At 43.5% G+C, this 19213-nt stretch overlaps 1 protein-coding gene across 3 annotated transcripts in view; it reads right to left on the bottom strand.

The window, feature by feature from the left end:
* LOC106567433 (actin-binding LIM protein 3) overlaps positions 1 to 19213 on the bottom strand; it is a 136012-nt gene that overhangs the window by 61412 nt on the left and 55387 nt on the right. For all 3 annotated transcript variants that reach the window (XR_014380112.1, XR_014380113.1, XM_014136675.3), the window contains exon 3: positions 2342 to 2525. Coding sequence is in view for 1 of the 3 variants with exons in the window: in XM_014136675.3 (XP_013992150.1) it covers positions 2342 to 2525 (184 nt within the window). In the remaining 2 variants the exon portion in view is untranslated. The remainder of the gene's footprint in view (positions 1 to 2341; positions 2526 to 19213) is intronic.

Genomic DNA, 19213 nt, shown 5'->3' on the forward strand with positions numbered 1-19213 from the left:
CTGACATAATCTAATGTTTTGCTTTCACTGTAAAGCCTTTTTGAAATCGGACAGTGTGGTTAGATAAAGGTGAGTCTTGTCTTTAAAATGCTGTGAAATAGTCATATGTTTGAAAAATTGAAGTTTTTGTATTTTTGAGGAATTTGTAATTCGCGCCACGCCTATCATTGGATATTGGAGCAGGTGTTCCGCTAGCGGAACGTCTAGATGTAAGAGGTTAAGAACACATTCTTATTTACAATGACGGCCTAGAAACGGGGGTTAACTGCCTTGTTCAGGGGGGATTCGTTTTTGCAACCTTCGGTTACCAGTCCAACGCTCTAACCACCTGCCTTACATTGCACTCCACAAGGATTAAGAGGCTGACTACCTGTAATGCGAGGGCAGCAAGAAGCAAAGGTAAGTTGCTAGCTAGCATTAGACTTATAAAAAACTATCAATCTTAACATAATCACTAGTAAACTACACATGGTTGATGATATTACTAGTTTATCTAACGTGTCCTGCATTGCATATGATCGATGCGGTGCCTGTTAATTTTCATTGAATCACAGCCTACTTTGACAAACGGGTGTTGATTTAACAAGCACATTTGCGAAAAAAAGTACTGTCGTTGCACCAATGTACCTAACCATAAACATCAATGCCTAACAGGAATATTTAGACTTAGTCACCGGTTAAATAAAATACGGAACGGTTCCGTATGTCACTGAAAGAAAAAAACTTTTGTTTTCGAGATTATAGTTTCCAGATTCGACCATATTAATGACCCAAGGCTCATATTTCTGTGTGTTTATTATATTATAATTAAGTCTATGATTTGATAGAGCAGTCTGACTGAGCGGTGGTAGGCAGCAGCAGGCTCGTAAGCATTCATTCAAACAGCCCTTCGCTGTGCTTCAAGCATTGCGCTGTTTATGACTTCAACCTGGGTGGGTATAAATTGTGGAACGTTCCAACAGGAATCTATTCCAAAAACTTCGTAAATAACAAGGTTTCCAAAAAACAACGCATACAAAGTTGTATAGCGGCAGAATAAGATACCGGGTAGGGAGTGGTCTATTTCATTGCGTTTTTCACTCATCACGTTTATTCTGAAAAATGTCTGTCCTCACATGTCTGTTTGCCTATGGACAAACATTAAGAATAAGCTACGTGGTGAGTTGATGCCTATTCGGCAGCTAGTTAGCTAGGTTTGTATGCTTTGCTACTTTGTATGCGTTGTTGGTTGGCAACCTTTTACTTTACGATTTTTGGAACAGATTCCTGTTGGAACGTTCCACAAATGATACCCACCCCTTCAAGCCTATCAACTCCCAAGATTAGGCTGGTGTAACCGATGTGATATGGCTAGCTAGTTAGCTGGGTGCACGCTAATAGCGTTTCAAACGTCACTCGCTCTGAGACTTGGAGTAGTTTTTTCCCTTCCTCTGCATGGGTAACGCTGCTTCGAGGGTGGCTGTTGTCGATGTGTTCCTGGTTTGAGCCCAGGTAGGAGCGAGGAGAGGGACGGAAGCTATACTGTTACACTGGCAATACTAAAGTGCCTATAAGAACATCCAATAGTCAAAGGTATATGAAATACAAATCGTATAGAGAGAAATAGTCCTATAATTCCTATAATAATATAATAACTACAACCTAAAACTTCTTACCTGGGAATATTGAAGACTCATGTTAAAAGGAACCACTAGCTTTCATATGTTCCCATGTTCTGAGCAAGGCACTTAAACATTAGCTTTCTTACATGGCACATATTGCACTTTTACTTTCTTCTCCAAAACTTTGTTTTGCATTATTTAAACCAAATTGAACATGTTTCATTATTTATTTGAGGCTAAATTGATTTTAGTGATGTATTATATTAAGTTAAAATAAGTGTTCATTCAGTATTGTTGTAATTGTCATTATTACAAAAAAAATAGAAAATAATCGTCCGCTTAATCGGTATCGGCTTTTTTGGCCCTCCAATAATCGGCATCGGGATCGGCGTTGAAAAATCATAATCGGTCGACCTATACCAGAAATGTCTGGAAACTTGCAAGTGCCTTGGTGGAAGAGTGGGGTAACATCTCACAGCAAGAACTGGCAAATCTGGTGCAGTCCATGAGGAGGAGATGCACTGCAGTACTTAATGCAGTTGGTGGCCACACCAGATACTGACTGTTACTTTTGATTTGTGGAACTTGTTCAGTTTATGTCTCAGTTGTTGAATCTTGTTATGTTCATACAAATATTTACACGTTAAGTTTTCTGAAAATAAACGCAGTTGACAGTGAGAGGACGTTTCTTTTTTTGCTGAGTTTATTTGTGTGTGTGTGTGTTTCCCCACAGTACCTACCTGCACATGCTGCAGACAAAACACTTGGGATGGTAGGTACGCCCCAGCGCCGAGACCACCTCCCCTGTGATGAAGTCTCCACAGCTGTCACACTTGGTGCCGTAGAGGCGCTGGTAGTCCTCTGTACAGATGTACTCTCCTCCCTTCTGGAAGAAGCCTGAACGTGCCAGGTCACAGCCACACACTGGAGACACACAGAGACAAGGAAGTGAGATGTTAGCAAAGAAAAAAAATGGTTAAAAGATCGATCAGGCTGTATATACACAATAGACGAAAAAGGAAGAGCAAAATGCACATTTAATCGGTAAGTGAAAGCCTGGTAAACACTAAGCACAAATTCCCAACAGTACAGAGTTAACTTGGCTAATAGCCTCCAATGCAAATAGCATGAACACACAACATGTTTGGACAAGCAGTGTTCCTCATGCAGTTAAAAAGCAATTGTACACGACAGTGCCTGGTAAACAACTTGTTCTACAACGGGTTGGTCAAAACAAGCATTGTGATTGCTTGAGACATGTTCTAAGCCATTCTGAAAAACCTATTTAGCACGGGTAGGCATATGACACAAAAATGGGCATCTTGTTTTCTCTGTGCTATCTGAATTGTAATTTAACGAACACACTAAGAACCTTAAAGATCCATCGGAGCGAGACATGTCGAACCTGACATGGTTGCAAACGCTCCGGCCTTCTACCTGCATCCCAAGCGAGTGGTCTCCGCGGATGACAGTGTGGTACAGCCGAGAGCCAGTCGGAGTTAACACACTGGGATCCAAGGTTTGCTGTGCAAATAAGTCAGCCATTTCACCAGTGATACAAGCTAGTATTCGACGTCCATCCATGTCTCAGGATGTAGGGAGATGACCCGCCACTAGGAGCAACAGCGCGTGCGGTTATCTTCAAGTAGGTTTCGGTTTTGCTCGGCGTTGTGTACGGGGATGGAGGATAGGTGTAAGCATATGCCTCTGACCGCAAAGGCTGCAAGTTCAAAATCAGCTATAGAAAGTTGTTTTTGATATTTTAGTTTTAAGCCTATCCCAAACCTTAACCTGTTAGGGCTAGGGGGCAGTATTGACACAGCCGGATAAGAAACGTACCCGATTTAATCTGGTTACTACTCCTGCCCAGTAACTAGAATATGCATATAATTATTGGCTTTGGATAGAAAACACCCTAAAGTTTCTAAAACTGTTTGAATGGTGTCTGTGAGTATAACAGAACTCATATGGCAGGCCAAAACCTGAGAAGATTCCATGCAGGAAGTGGCCTGTCTGACAAATTGTGTTTCATCTTGGCTCTTTTTATTGAAGACTGAGGATCTTTGCAATAACGTGACACTTCCTACGGCTCCCATAGGCTCTCAGAGCCCGGGAAAAAGCTGAACGATATCGAGGCAGGCTCTGGCTGAAACACTTTATCGCTTTTGGCAAGTGGCCGATCAGAGTACTATGGGCTTAGGCGCGTGCCCGAGTCGACCGAATGCTTTATTTTCTTTCGTCTGTTTACCTAAACGCAGATTCCCGGTCGGAATATTATCATTTTTTTATGAGAAAAATTGCATAAAAATAGATTTTAAACAGCGGTTGACATGCTTCGAAGTACGGTAATGGAATATTTAGAATTTTTTGGTCACGAATTGCACCATGCTCGTCACCCTTATTTACCCTTTCGGATAGTGTCTTGAACGCACGAACAAAACGCCGCTGTTTGGATATAACTATGGATTATTTTGAACCAAACCAACATTTGTTATTGAAGTAGAAGTCCTGGGAGTGCATTCTGACGAAGACAGCAAAGGTAATAACATTTTTCTTATAGTAAATCGGACTTTGATGAGTGCTAAACTTGCTGGGTGTCTAAATAGCTAGCCCTGTGATGCCGGGCTATCTACTGAGAATATTGCAAAATGTGCTTTCACCGAAAAGCTATTTTAAAATCGGACATATCGAGTGCATAGAGGAGTTCTGTATCTATAATTCTTAAAATAATTGTTATGCTTTTTGTGAACATTTATCGTGAGTAATTTAGTAAATTCACCGGCAGTGTTCGGTGGGAATGCTAGTCACATGCTAGTCACATGCTAATGTAAAAAGCTGGTTTTTGATATAAATATGAACTTGATTGAACAAAACATGCATGTATTGTATAACATAATGTCCTAGGGTTGTCATCTGATGAAGATCATCAAAGGTTAGTGCTACATTTAGCTGTGGTTTGGGTTTATGTGACATTATATGCTAGCTTGAAAAATGGGTGTCTGATTATTTCTGGCTGGGTACTCTGCTGACATAATCTAATGTTTTGCTTTCGTTGTAAAGCCTTTTTGAAATCGGACAGTGTGGTTAGATTAACGAGAGTCTTATCTTTAAAATGGTGTAAAATAGTAATATGTTTGAAAAATTGACGTTTTTGCATTTTTGAGGAATTTGAATAACGCGCCACGGGATTACACTGGCTGTTGAGTAGGTGGGACGCAAGCGTCCCACCTAGCCCATAGAGGTTAACCATTCAGAGTTAAAGCCTAATATTAAGAAATTGGAGTTTACGCCTGACCTTAACCTTAAACACTTTTGACGTTTGGAAATTTGGACGTTTGGAACAACTTCGAAATGTTACGTTTGAGAAACATGGATGAACATCTAATTCTGACTTGAGGCTGTGACAGCTGGTAGAATAAGTAGCCTACATATTTTGATACTAGAGCTAAGACACTATATTAGTCTTCTCAAATCTTGTTGATTCCAAGTTTCTTATCTTTCTCTCTCTCTCTCTCTTCTCTCTCTCTCTCCCTCTCTCTCCAGGAGGTCGGCACACAAAAATACACAAACCACTCCATCAGAAGCATCACCATCCGGCAGCTGTCTGATGCTGACCTGGAGGTCATAGAGATCATGACCAGGGCGGAGAGCTACTGGACCCCTTCCCTGGACAGCAGGAAAAGATGGAGCAACATCCTGACAGGTTCCGACTCCAAGAACCAACCGCCAGTTCCAGCTAAACGGCAGTCTGCTGACGTGGCCCCATCAGATGCATGATACTTCAAAGGCTGCTCAAATGAACGGCAACGTGCACATTAACGTTTACAAGAAGTCGTGGATGATTGAAATAACCAAATCGTGTCAATGTTATGGTTCAAATATTTCCTCTTTCTGTAAAATAGTCTGGCAGTAGGCTACAAATGTATGGTGTATTTCTGCTTGATGAGCATGATGATAGATGGGCTAAATTCAGCACCATGGACCGCTCTATCACTGTCAGCATCATTAGCAGTGCATGCCCATAGCAACAACGCAAATCGAATGAACGACGCGCCGGCTTGGCTAGCAACCATAGATTTGTGTTGGGACTATATTTTCGTGAAGGGATGAAATAGTAGCCTATGAATACATTTATCAAAATAACGTTTTTTTACTTATTTGGAATCCCGTTGTAGAAAAGCAATTGTAGACAAGAGGGCGTGCTAAATGGCTTTTATTTTAGCACGGCTGTAGGTACACGTGTGTGTATGTGTGTGTGTGGGTCAATGCAGTATGTTAGCCTGGAGTGCATGACCCCTATAATCCATCCATGAGGATTTTAAAAAGCGAATATAATAATAATTATCACAGCAATACTGTATAATCACTTTAACCCAAATGTCGACGTAGAGTAAATGCTCTGTAAAAGACCATTGATATGGCTCGTGCTGTAACTTAAACTTCAGTGTTCACGTTAAATAAACAGGCAGTCAATTAGCTAAATGGCTTGAGATGTAGCTGAGTGTGACAGTACCTGAGCCAAAGCGTTTAGAAGCCTACCTGTATAGAAAGAGCCCCACTAAATCATCAGGCTCCTATTGACTCCTAAAAGATGCAGCCACTGACAGAGAATAAGGATTATGAGACAGGGACAAAGAGACAGAGATACTATCTCTCTAAGCATAGATAGGATTGCCAACTGTCAGCCAAAATGATTTCAAATTGAGAATGACGGGTAAATGATGCCTTGCACAATTATTGCTGAAGGAGCCAACTAGCTCTCACAGTCTTACAACAGAATTAGACGTTCATCAATGTTTTCAAACATCAAATTTTGAAGTTGTTGCTCAAGTCAAAGGTCAAAGTGTTTAGGGTTAAGTTTAAGCATTACCTCTGAAAATCTTAAGGTTAGATATTAACTCCGAATGGTTAAGGTAACGGTTAAGGTTTGGTATAGGCTTAAAACAAAAATCTCAAGAACAATTTTTCTGTTGCTGGACTCAAACTCGCAACCTTTGGAATCAGAGTCATTAACTCCGAAATCTTAAGGTTAGACATTAACTCTGAATGGTTAAGGTAAGGGTTAAGGTTTGGGATAGGCTTTAAAGAAAAATCTCAAAAACTATTTTCTATCGCTGGATTTAAATTTGCAACCAATGGAATCAGAGGCAGATGCTTATGCCCATCCACAACTTCCTACCCAAATTAAAACCTACTTGGAAGGTAACAGCGCTCACTGTCGCCCCTAGTGGTCCAGTTTCCACATCATCTCCCGACATCCTCAGACATGGATGGATGCCGAATACTGACTTGTATCACAGGGTCACCTGGCTGTAATGAACGGCATGAGAATTTGAATAAAGCATTTGAATATCTGATCCTATCTAGCAGCTGCCCCTCAGGAGTGAAACATGATCCTGTGCCCTGTGTCTCCAATAACACCGGCTGGCTACAGAACGCTGCAGCAAGGACAAGACACACACATCCCCCTGGGGCACCTAGCTGCACATGCTGCCTCTTAGGGAGGCCCTGCCTTTCTCTGCTACAGCACCATGCTGTGTGAGTGTGTCAGGGCAGCAGATGAGGTAGTGGAAGAGCAATTTAACCACCGCCCCTGGGCTCAGTTGAACTTTCATACATCAGTAGTATGTGTGTCATGGGTACCACTTCTACTGCCCACATTGGGGACCTTTGAATGAAGCAATAAGGCACCAAATATAGCACACCAACCATGAAAACAAAAGTTATAAGCATATAAATGATTCAGTTAAACCTAGAGAATCGCAATGCATGAGCTAAATCTGCAGGACTGAGATTCACAATCAGAGGATCCACTGTTACCATCACCTATTCCCCCCCAGTGAAGACATCTAGACAGTAGAAAAGACCGGCATACAGTATCCTACATCATCTGTAGAGCATCAGCACTAGTACAGTTAGCTACACTATTCTTCTATTGTAACACACTGCTCCTCTTTGTCTCACTGACCCACCTGGTGCACATGTTGCCTTTCAACAGCAGAGCCTGAGCCCATGCCAGCCAGCCAGTCAGCCAGACAAATCACTGCTTACCACAGCCCATTCACTGCCAGAGAAAAAGCTTTTGAAAGGCTAGCGGTGACATCTGCACGCCCTACAGTTTACCCTCTCTATCTGGCCCAATGAATAATTCAGCTAGGCCATAAATAAAGACGGGCTGTGTTGTGCATGAGGAATCTGCGGCCACCACACCACACAGCACTACACCACAGCATGCTGCTCCCAGCTGTGCCACACTTACTGCTACTCCTACAGTCTGATGCCAGTTCAGCCAGGACCGGATGGGGGAGGGGGTATGTATTTATCAACAGCCAACAGACACAATTAAAATTCTATGCCCTCATCTTCTCCTCTCCTCCCCTCCCATCCCCTGGTAATCGCAAGGCACGCAATTAGGCTTTATCGCTTCCTCCTCCTCCGCCAGCTCTTTGTGGCGGTAGAGGCGGGCAGAGGCAGGAGGCAAGCAAGATCGCCTAGCCTGGGCCAGATAAGGAGCAGTTGCCGTCTTCTGAGAGAGTGTGAGAGAGAGAGAGTTGTTTAGCCTGGGCTGGGATCAGAGCCCACGCCTAGCCTGGTCTTCCGTTCCACAGCCAAGGAGATGGCCAGTCAACAAAGCACTGCTCACATCAGAGGAGGAATCTAGGCAGAAAGGACGGCAAGTGGTTGTTTGATACTTAAAGCACCGGCGGAAACCAGAAACGATGCCAAGGTACACATTTTAACTAAGAGCTAGCATGCAGATTTACGTCTAGTAAAGAGATGGCCAAGTTGGCTTGGCCTCCTGTTACGTGGATTGGGCATCTGTATGCAAACACACACAGAGTAAAGCAAACACTGCCACATTATGGGTTGATTACACATGTAGCAAACATCTGAAGAGGCCAACCCTGAAATGACAATGAGTAAATCTGTCTCTGTGTGTGTGTGCACGTGTGTGTGTGTGTGTGTGTGTGTGTGTGTGTGTGTGTGTGTGTGTGTGTGTGTGTGTGTGTGTGTGTGTGTGTGTGTGTGTGTGTGTGTGTGTGTGTGTTTGAGCATACGGGTGCTAGGGGTGTGTTTGTTTGAGTCCATACGCACCATTTCCCTCTGTTTAAAGCTGTGTGTGCCACATGTAATGTGTCTCATGGCACTGACTCACTCTGACTGGCTAGCTCAGCAGTTGGCCAGGTTCATAATTGGTTAATAAAACGCCCATAAGACAGGTACTCTACAGCCATGGCTCTCTTCCTAAGGCATTACATCACCAACAGATAACAGATAGCTGAGCAGGGGGAATCTAATGCTGATCTAGGAGCAGTCCTTTCTATGGTATAGGCGCTGCTTCCTGACTACTGTAGCTCCAGACATGAACGTGTTACCATGCTAGAGGCCTGCAGGTACAGAGCAAACTACTAATCAATAGAGTTTCATTAGTGACATTGTGAAAACACTCACCCAGAATGATTAACACAATACCCCAGAGGATGGAGGGAAGGAATGGAAAGAGGAGAGAGAGAGAGAGAGAGAGAGAGAGAGAGAGAGAGATGGGTTCAGTACAGGTCTACAGTCACAGAAAGGTATCACTATACCTTCTCCTCTCTATCTCTCCTCTGCATTATTCCTCTCCTGTCGCCGCCCGGCCGCGACTGAAACGACCTTTCCCCATTCAAGCGTAACAAATGCTAATGGGTACGTGAGTGCTACGCCGCCCGCCACGACTAATGTAGTCCCCACCGAGACCGTGCCGCTTGCCTGCCTCTCCTTGGCGTTCAAAACGTGTCGACCGTGCCTCTGCTCCCTCCGCTTCTCCACTCCCCGACGCCTTTGGGCCTGTCAGATGATCCCTTTGATGTGTGTTTGACTCAGGATGCAGTAAGCATGTGTGGGGGACCAAACCAGTCAACACTGTCTGCTGGGTCACAGTGGAAGTGGGAGGGAGACGTTGTGGGGTAGTACTTGTAAGGGAAATGATATTGCCGGTAAAATAATGTAATAATGTAAAAGAGATTGTGGATGGGAAATGAAGGACAGTACCATCATTACGAATATTCAATGCTAGATTTTCAACGAGTCAGCATAAATGTAGTTTGTCCCTCAATTTACAGCACAGTAATGGATGACTGGATTAATCTACAGATAGAGTTGTCTGGCCGGCCCTAATATCCACATATAGTTGAGTTGTCCCTTCCTTAAACTATGGGCTGCATAATCGTAGTGTAAGAGCTCAGTTCCCAGAGTGGTTCTAAACCTGTTCTAAACCCAGACTAACTCAGATTCTAAACCTGTTCTAAACCAAGACTAACTCAGGTTCTTAACCTGTTCTAAAACCAGACTAACTCAGGTTCTTAACCTGTTCCAAACCCAGACTAACTCAGGTTCTAAGCCTGTTCTAAACTAAGACTAAGACTAACTCAGGTTCTAAACCTGTTCTAAAACAAGACTAACTCAGGTTCTTAACCTGTTCTAAACCCAGACTAACTCAGGTTCTAAACCTGTTCTAAACCCAGACTAACTCAGGTTCTTAACCTGTTCTAAACCCAGACTAACTCAGGCCCTGAGACTTCAAACATGAGCTTCAGCAGCAGAACCAACCAGATGCTACCTACTGTACGCTACCTTACTAACAGCTGTTCACAGAGCAACACCAGCAGAGAAAGGGGAGTGCTGATGATTTATCCCTCATGAACTAGAGGCACGAACACAACACTATGGCTCTACCACCTAGGCTCCTGGAAAGCCACGGGCTGGGCTGGGCTGTACGTGTCTAGTGTAGCAGATGAACAAGCACCTTGAAATGCATATACCGCAAGATCTGAATTGCAGATATCACCAGGCGAACACAACCCAAGTCTCTGTGTCACCTTGGCACAGGAAGAGAGATGGTGACGGGACTGCCAGAGAGCTTAGAGTGTAAGAGTTGCCTTTATAACACTGATAAGCGTCCTTCCATTTGTTAGTAAGATGCCTGACTGTAAGATGAGGCTGTGAAGGATGTCAGCCTTGTTCAGCCCCTGGATTCTTCATTTAATTCAACCGGAGGCAATCATATTACTCACTCCCTAGTGGAGCAGCAGTTTAGACTAGAGTCATCAATTCTAGTTAGCATACAGAGTCAATCTAATGGATTTAATTTCCAGGAGCCCAGTGAGTCAATCCCACTCCAAGAAGACACCATGAGGTGGTGAGAAAAAGATTCCGTTGAGATGACCCCTCCTTGGAGTTCAGAGTTCTCCATCGCTACATCAGGGTATTGCATATGCATAGTCACTTTACCCCTACCTACATGTACAGGTTTACAACCTAAGTTCGTCTGGGTTTAGAACAGGTTAAAAACCTGAGTTACTCTTAGTTTAGAACAGGCTTAGAACCTGAGTTAGTCTGGGTTTGGAACAGGTTAAGAAACTGAGTTAGTCTTCATTAAGTATTGTTGTAATTGTCATTATTATAAATATATATATAAAAATCGTCAGATTAATCGGTATCGGCTTTTTTGGTCCTCCAATAATCTCTATCGGCGTTGAAAAATCACAATCGGTCGACCTCTAGTGTTGACCCAACCACAGATGAATTTAGCATCTCCACAGACCCACCTCCCAACAGCTTCCCACAGAGACACAAAGGATGGGTTCCAAAAGGCACCCTACTCCCTCCAAGAACATCCAAGGATATTGCCTAGCATGCGAACAGATGCATGGCATCAGATTCCCACAGTGCACTTCCCACAGCCCAGTCATAGGATACCTTTGCATTCCCAAACAGAGAGGACGAGCAGTCACTAATCCCACCTGTCTGTGTGTGTCAATTTGGCATGCTTGGACAGGCTTTGTGTTACATAGACCACACACACACAACTTCACCACGGTGGCGCCACAATCCTCTCAACCTGCCATACAGTATCATATGGGGCTATAAAGTTTCAGTTTATCATCATATTACATACATTTTGTCTCTGCGGTCCTCTCTCCTGTGGTCAATGTTTACGTTTTCCTCTCAAAGCAGAACTTTTGTTTCCCACATATTTCATCTTGTGTCCATTGTTCAGAACATTCTTCTAGCAGGCAGATTAGGGAAGGTGGACATGGACAGACAGCAGTAGTATGTCTTAATCTCTAGCTCTGGCTCTGGGCCTGCTGAGCAGTAAGCAAAGGGATTATCCTGGCCATCTATCACCAATCTGGGAGAAGCATGCCAGGCCAGCCAGGCCAGCCAGGGCTACTACAGCGCAATGCAGACTCTTGGTCCCAGGTCCCAGCTGCAGCCACAGCCCAGGCCTGGCTGTCACACACACACACATACACAGAGCACCAGACATGCTGGCAGCAAAAACCTCTCTCTCTCTCTTTCTCTCTCTCTGGCTTGGCGATAACAAACATGGGGCAGCCAGGGGGTTGCCATGGCAACAGAACCCCCTCTACCACCACCAACCCCCCCCCTCTCTCTCTTTCTATTATTCTCTCTCTCACTCTCAGACGACTGTCCTTGCAACCAGGAATAGTCTCCACCAATCACCAACTCTGAATGCCGCACACGTTACACGCCGATCAAAAGCGACCATCGGAGTCCAAACGTAGCCAGAGACAGTGGCGCTGTGGTGTATTATGGGCAGCTGTTTGAGAGAGGGTCAGAGGTACACCCCCCATCACCCATTGGGCTGGGACTGACCAGGACTGACCCAGCAGGACAGAGGTCACACCCTGGGGGACCTGCATAGGGCTGAGGGTGGGGGCAGAGAGTCAAGAGGTCTCTGACCTGTAACCTGTCAGTGCATTACACTCCATGTTAAATAGTTACCTGTCTGTCTTACATTCCCCCCTCAGCCCTCACCTCAAAAATTCCAGCCAACAGTCTAGTATGAGGGCAGACAGACAGTAAAGCCCTGTCCACATTACCATTTTAGAACCATGTTAAGGGTTCAAACTTGGTTCTAAACGGACCGATATTCAGGTCTACATTCAGTCTGTTCGTAATCACATGTGAGCCAAACAAATGGCTCATTAAGCATTCTGGTGATTTTGATTGGCGAAGACACGAGCTTGGAGCTGATCCATGACAGTGTAGTAAGAGACTCAGCACCCTGATTACCTGTGACCTTCATAATCCTCCCATGAACCTTCATGGCTAACGGAGCCTGCCACTGTAAACAAGCACTGACACACTCAATCTCTCTTTCAATCATTCACTTCTATTCATATAGGCCTAACTATGTCATTATATCACCCAAACATTGTTTAATCTAGGAATGCAACATAGTAGTGATATTGAGGGGTCATAAATTAACAAGTATACACGTATACTCAATAGTACGAAAGTTGCATAATTTTTTGAACAACTGCAGGGTAGGTTCCCTCGATTTCAATTCAAAGAAAATGTTTTTCTACCGCTTTTTTCTTAGCGTGAACAGAGAACAAGCACATTAACAAACAGTCCACATCCTCCCGGTAGCTCCAGATCCAGCCCAATCTGCTGATCCAGACAGGCAGAACAGAAACATAACGCAATGATTTAAAGGAAAGGTTTCTACAGAGTATGTACAACTGGGTCCTACTCCACAGGAGCCAGTCCAGTCATACAGACAGCAGAAGGGGAAAGAGGGAAATAGATGAGAGGAGAGGTGAGAGGAGGCAGGGTGAAGGGCAGTATAAGCCAGGCCGTCATAAGCCAGGCCGTCATTAGTAGGGGGGATATTGGGTATACAGAAGATAGCACTATTTGGTAAAAGACCAAGTCCATAATATGGCAAGAACAGCTCAAATAAGCAAAGAGAAACTACAGTCCATCATTACTTTAAGACATGAAGATCAGTCAATACAGAACATTTCAAGAACTTCGAAAGTTTCTTCAAGTGGAGTCGCAAAAACTATCAAGCGCTACGATGAAACTGGCTCTCATGAGGACCACCACAGGAAGGAAGATGCAGAATTAACTCTGTTGCAGAGGATAAGTTCATTAGAGTTACCAGCCTCAGAAATTGCAGCCCAAATAAATTCTTCACAGAGTTCAAGTATCAGACACATCTCAACATCAACTGTTCAGAGGACTGTGTGAATCAGGCATTCATGGACGAATTGCTGCAAAGAAACCACTACTAAAGGACACCAATAAGAAGAAGAGACTTGCTTGGGCCAAGAAACACGAGCAATGGACATGAGACTGGTAGTAATTTTTCCTTTGGTCTGGAGTCCAAATTGGAGATTTTTGGTTCCAACCGCTGTGTCTTTGTGAGACACCGTGTGGGTGAACGGAGGATCTCCACATGTGTATTTTCCACCATGAAGCATGGAGGACGAGGTCTTATGGTGTGGGGGTGCTTTGCTGGTGATACTGTCTGTGATTTATTTAGAATTCAAGGCACACTTAACCAGCATGGCTACCACAGCATTCTGCAGCGATACACCATCCCATGTGGTTTGAGCTTAGTGGGACTATCAATTGTTTTTCAACATGAAAATTACCCAACACACCTCCAGGCTGTGTAAGGACTATTTTACCAAGAAGGAGAGACCTCAACCAAATTGAGATGGTTTGGGATAAGTAGGACTGCAGAGTGAAGGAAAAGCAGCCAACAAGTTCTCAGCATATGTGGGAACTCAGCATATGTGGGAAAAGCATTCCAGGTGAAGCTGGTTGAGAGAATGCCAAGAGTGTGCAAAGCTGTCATCAAGGCAAAGGGTGGCTACTTTGAAGAATCTCAAATATACTGCTCAAAAAAATAAAGGGAACACTAAAATAACACATCCTAGATCTGAATGAATGAAATAATCTTATTAAATACTTTTTTCTTTACATAGTTGAATGTGCTGACAACAAAATCACACAAAAATAATCAATGGAAATCCAATTTATCAACCCATGGAGGTCTGGATTTGGAGTCACACTCAAAATTAAAGTGGAAAACCACACTACAGGCTGATCCAACTTTGATGTAATGTCCTTAAAACAAGTCAAAATGAGGCTCAGTAGTGTGTGTGGCCTCCACGTGCCTGTATGACCTCCCTACAACGCCTGGGCATGCTCCTGATGAGGTGGCGGATGGTCTCCTGAGGGATCTCCTCCCAGACCTGGACTAAAGCATCCGCCAACTCCTGGACAGTCTGTGGTGCAACGTGGCGTTGGTGGATGGAGCGAGACATGATGTCCCAGATGTGCTCAATTGGAACCAGGTCTGGGGAATGGGCGGGCCAGTCCATAGCATCAATGCCTTCCTCTTGCAGGAACTGCTGACACACTCCAGCCACATGAGGTCTAGCATTGTCTTGCATTAGGAGGAACCCAGGGCCAACCGCACCAGCATATGGTCTCACAAGGGGTCTGATGATCTCATCTCGGTACCTAATGGCAGTCAGGCTACCTCTGGCGAGCACATGGAGGGCTATGCGGCTCCCCCAAAGAAATGCCACCCCACACCATGACAAACCCACCGCCAAACCGGTCATGCTGGAGGATGTTGCAGGCAGCAGAATGTTCTCCACGGCGTCTCCAGACTCTGTCACGTCTGTCACGTGCTCAGTGTGAACCTGCTTTCATCTGTGAAGAGCACAGGGCGCCAGTGGCGAATTTGCCAATCTTGGTGTTCTCTGGCAAATGCCAAACGTCCTGCATGGTGTTGGGCTGTAAGCACAACCCCCACCTGATGACGTCGGGCCCTCATACCACCCTCATGGAGTCTGTTTCTGACCGTTTGAGCAGACACATGCACATTTGTGGCCTGCTGGAGGTCATTTTGCAGGGCTCTGGCAGTGCTCCTCCTGCTCCTCCTTGCACAAAGGCGGAGGTAGCGGTCCTGCTGCTGGGTTGTTGCCCTCCTACGGCCTCCTCCACGTCTCCTGATATACTGGCCTGTCTCCTGGTAGCGCCTCCATGCTCTGGACAATACGCTGACAGACACAGCAAACCTTCTTGCCACAGCTCGCATTGATGTGCCATCATGGATGAGCTGCACTACCTGAGCCACTTGTGTGGGTTGTAGACTCCGTCTCATGCTACCACTAGAGTGAAAGCACCGCCAGCATTCAAAAGTGACCAAAACATCAGCCAGGAAGCTTAGGAACTGAGAAGTGGTCTGTGGTCCCCACCTGCAGAACCACTCCTTTATTGGGGGTGTCTTGCTAATTGCCTATAATTTCCACCTGTTGTCTATTCCATTTGCACAACAGCATGTGAAATTTATTGTCAATCAGTGTTGCTTCCTAAGTGGACAGTTTGATTTCACAGAAGTGTGATTGACTTGGAGTTACATTGTGTTGTTTAAGTGTTCCCTTTATTTTTTTGAGCAGTGTATAAAATACATTTTGATTTGTTTAACACTTTTTTGGTTACTACATGATTTCATAAGTGTTATTTTATAGTTTTGATGTCTTCACTATTATTCTACAATGTAGAAAATAGTAAAAATAAAGAAAAACTCTTGAATGAGTAGGTGTTATAAAACTTTGGACTGGTAGTGTAGCTAATGCTTGATTCTGTACATGAGAAGACCTCTGCTATACAGTGAGTGCTCCCTAGTGTGGGAGAGAAAGGCAGAGACTGAAAAAGAGAGAGAAAAATACATGGAGAGCTAGATGAGAGAGAAAGAAATAGAGACGGACGAGAGAAAGAGAGAAGTGACAGCAGGCATCACCGCAATGAAAAACGGGTTCATATCTGCTACCCTGTAGTCATTGTTGGAGGGGAGAGCCAGTGGGATGTAGGCTACAAAGCGGCAGCAGCTGCAGCAGTGCTGCCAGCCTGGCAAAGACAGAGACAAAGATGATAACGACTTTACACAGCTCCCATCTTCCATGTTTACTGTTGGCAAAGTGAATAGAGAGATGGAGAGAGATGGGGGGGAAGGAGAGGAGGCCTCCTGCTGGCATCCTACATGTTGTTTGGCTCATCTCATCCAGGCAGTTACAGTATATCTGGAGACACAGACCGACAATCAGTCAGTCAGTCAGACGAAAAACAAACACACCCAAATCTCTCTCCATGGCTTTCTGTAGAAAGTTGTCAGAGATACAAGATCATATTAGCCCAGTTTTTAGAGGAGGGTGAATCCAAGACAGCGGGAGAGGAACATATTTTTGGTATCTCAGATTGTTCTGGCAATTCTCACATAGGAACTTCATTGGGAGGAAGGATGTTTAACGTGTTTTCTGCATTTGTATCACAAACAATATTTTTTAAATCATGCTGAAATTGGTTATTTTAGGCCTATTTTATACCTACAGTATAGGCGCCTCCTGATCTGTGATCTGTACATGATACAGACAACATTTTGGTGGCATTATACTCCTTATAGTGTTCTCTCAAATATTGAGTATGCCTAAATTCTGAAATACACATATTCAAATTAATTTATCTGACATTATAAATATGAATTTATATATCTCAAAACTACCCTTTTTGATTTAGCTTATTTTTAGGCATATTGGTTGTAACAATATTCTCTTCAAATACATCACATTTCCAGAGTGGACTCTCTGGTACTTTTAACCTGTCTGGGCTAGGGGGCAGTATTTTCACGGCCGGATGAAAAACGTACCCAATTTAAACAGGTTACTACACTGGCCCAGAAACTAGAATATGCATATTATTAGTAGATTTGGATAGAAATCACTCTGAACTTTCTAAAACTGTTTGAATGGTGTCTGTGAGTATAACAGAACTCATATGGCAGGCAAAAACCTGAGAAAAATCCAAGCAGGAAGTGGAAAGTCTGAGAATTGTAGTTCTTCTTTTGATTCTCTATCGAAATTACAGTGTCTGTGGGGTGACGTTGCACTTCCTAAGGCTTCCATTGGCTGTCAACAGCCTTCAGAAAGTGGTTTGAGCCTTCTCCTGTCACTGGGCAGAGTATAGGAGCTCAGTTACTGAGTGGTCTGCCTGGCAACAAAGGGATTGGATATGCGCGGTCACGCGAGGGCGCTGTTCCTTCTTTTTCTTCTTGAATGAATATGCTATTGTCCGGTTGGAATATTATCGCAATTTTACGTTAACCTGTTAGGGCTAGGGGGCAGCATTTGCACGTCTGGATAAAAAAAATGTACCCGATTTAATCTGGTTACTAATCCTACCCAGTAACTAGAATATGCATATACTTATTATATATGGATAGAAAACACTCTAAAGTTTCTAAAACTGTTTGAATGGTGTCTGTGAGTATAACAGAACTCATTTGGCAGGCAAAACCCTGAGACATTTTCTGACAGGAAGTGGATACCTGATGTGTTGTATTACCTTTAAACCTATCCCATTGAAAAACACAGGGGCTGAGGAATATTTTGGCACTTCCTATTGCTTCCACTAGATGTCACCAGCCTTTACAAAGTGTTTTGAGTCTTCTGGAGGGAGATCTGACCGAACAAGAGCCATGGAACGATGATGTCCCATTAGACACCTGGCGCGCGAGTTCATGTTGGGTACCCTCGTTCCAATACGTTATAAAAGAGTATGCATTCGTCCACCTTGAATATTATTCATGTTCTGGTTAAAAAAGGCCCTAATGATTTATGCTATACAACGTTTGACATGTTTGAACGAACGTAAATATATTTTTTCCCCTCGTTCATGACGAGAAGTCCGGCTGGCTTAGATCATGTGCTAACAAGACGGAGATTTTTGGACATAAATGATGAGCTTTTTTGAACAAAACTACATTCGTTATGGACCTGTGATACCTGGAAGTGACATCTGATGAAGAGAATCAAAGGTAATGGATTATTTACATAGTATTTTCGATTTTAGATCTCCCCAACATGACGTCTAGTCTGTATCGCAACGCGTATTTTTCTGGGCGCAGTGCTCAGATTATTGCAAAGTGTGATTTCCCAGTAAGGTTATTTTTAAATCTGGCAAGTTGATTGCGTTCAAGAGATGTAAATCTATAATTCTTTAAATGACAATATAATATTTTACCAATGTTTTCTAATTTTAATTATTTAATTTGTGACGCTGACTTGACTGCCGGTTATTGGAGGGAAACGATTTCCTCAACATCAATGCCATAGTAAAACGCTGTTTTTGGATATAAATATGAACTTGATAGAACTAAAAATGCATGCATTGTCTAACATAATGTCCTAGGAGTGTCATCTGATGGAGATTGTAAAAGGTTAGTGCATCATTTTAGCTGGTTTTATGGTTTTGGTGACCCTGTCTTTGAATTGACAAAACATTACACACAACTCTTGTAAATGTACTGTCCTAACATACTCTAAATTTATGCTTTCGCCGTAAAACCTTTTTGAAATCGGAAAACGTGGTTAGATTAAGGAGATGTTTATCTTTCAAAGGGTGTAAAATAGTTGTATGTTTGAAAAATTTGAATTTTGACATTTATTTGGATTCAAATTTGCCGCTCTTGAAATGCACCTGCTGTTGATGGAGTGCACCACGGGTGGCACGCTAGCGTCCCACCTAGCCCATAGAGGTTAAAAATACCATAAAGATTGATTTTAAACAGCGTTTGACATGCTTCTAAGTACGGTAATGGAACATTTTGACTTTTCGTCTCTGGTTCCGCGCTCGTGCGTTATGCCTTTGGATAAGTGATCTGTACGCACGAACAAAACGGAGGTATTTGGACATAAATATGGAGTATTTCGAACAAAAACAACATTTCTTGTGGAAGTAGCAGT

Source organism: Salmo salar, chromosome 13 (assembly GCF_965601325.2).
Source record: "Salmo salar chromosome 13, fSalSal1, whole genome shotgun sequence".
Classification (NCBI taxonomy): Eukaryota; Metazoa; Chordata; class Actinopteri; order Salmoniformes; family Salmonidae; genus Salmo; species Salmo salar.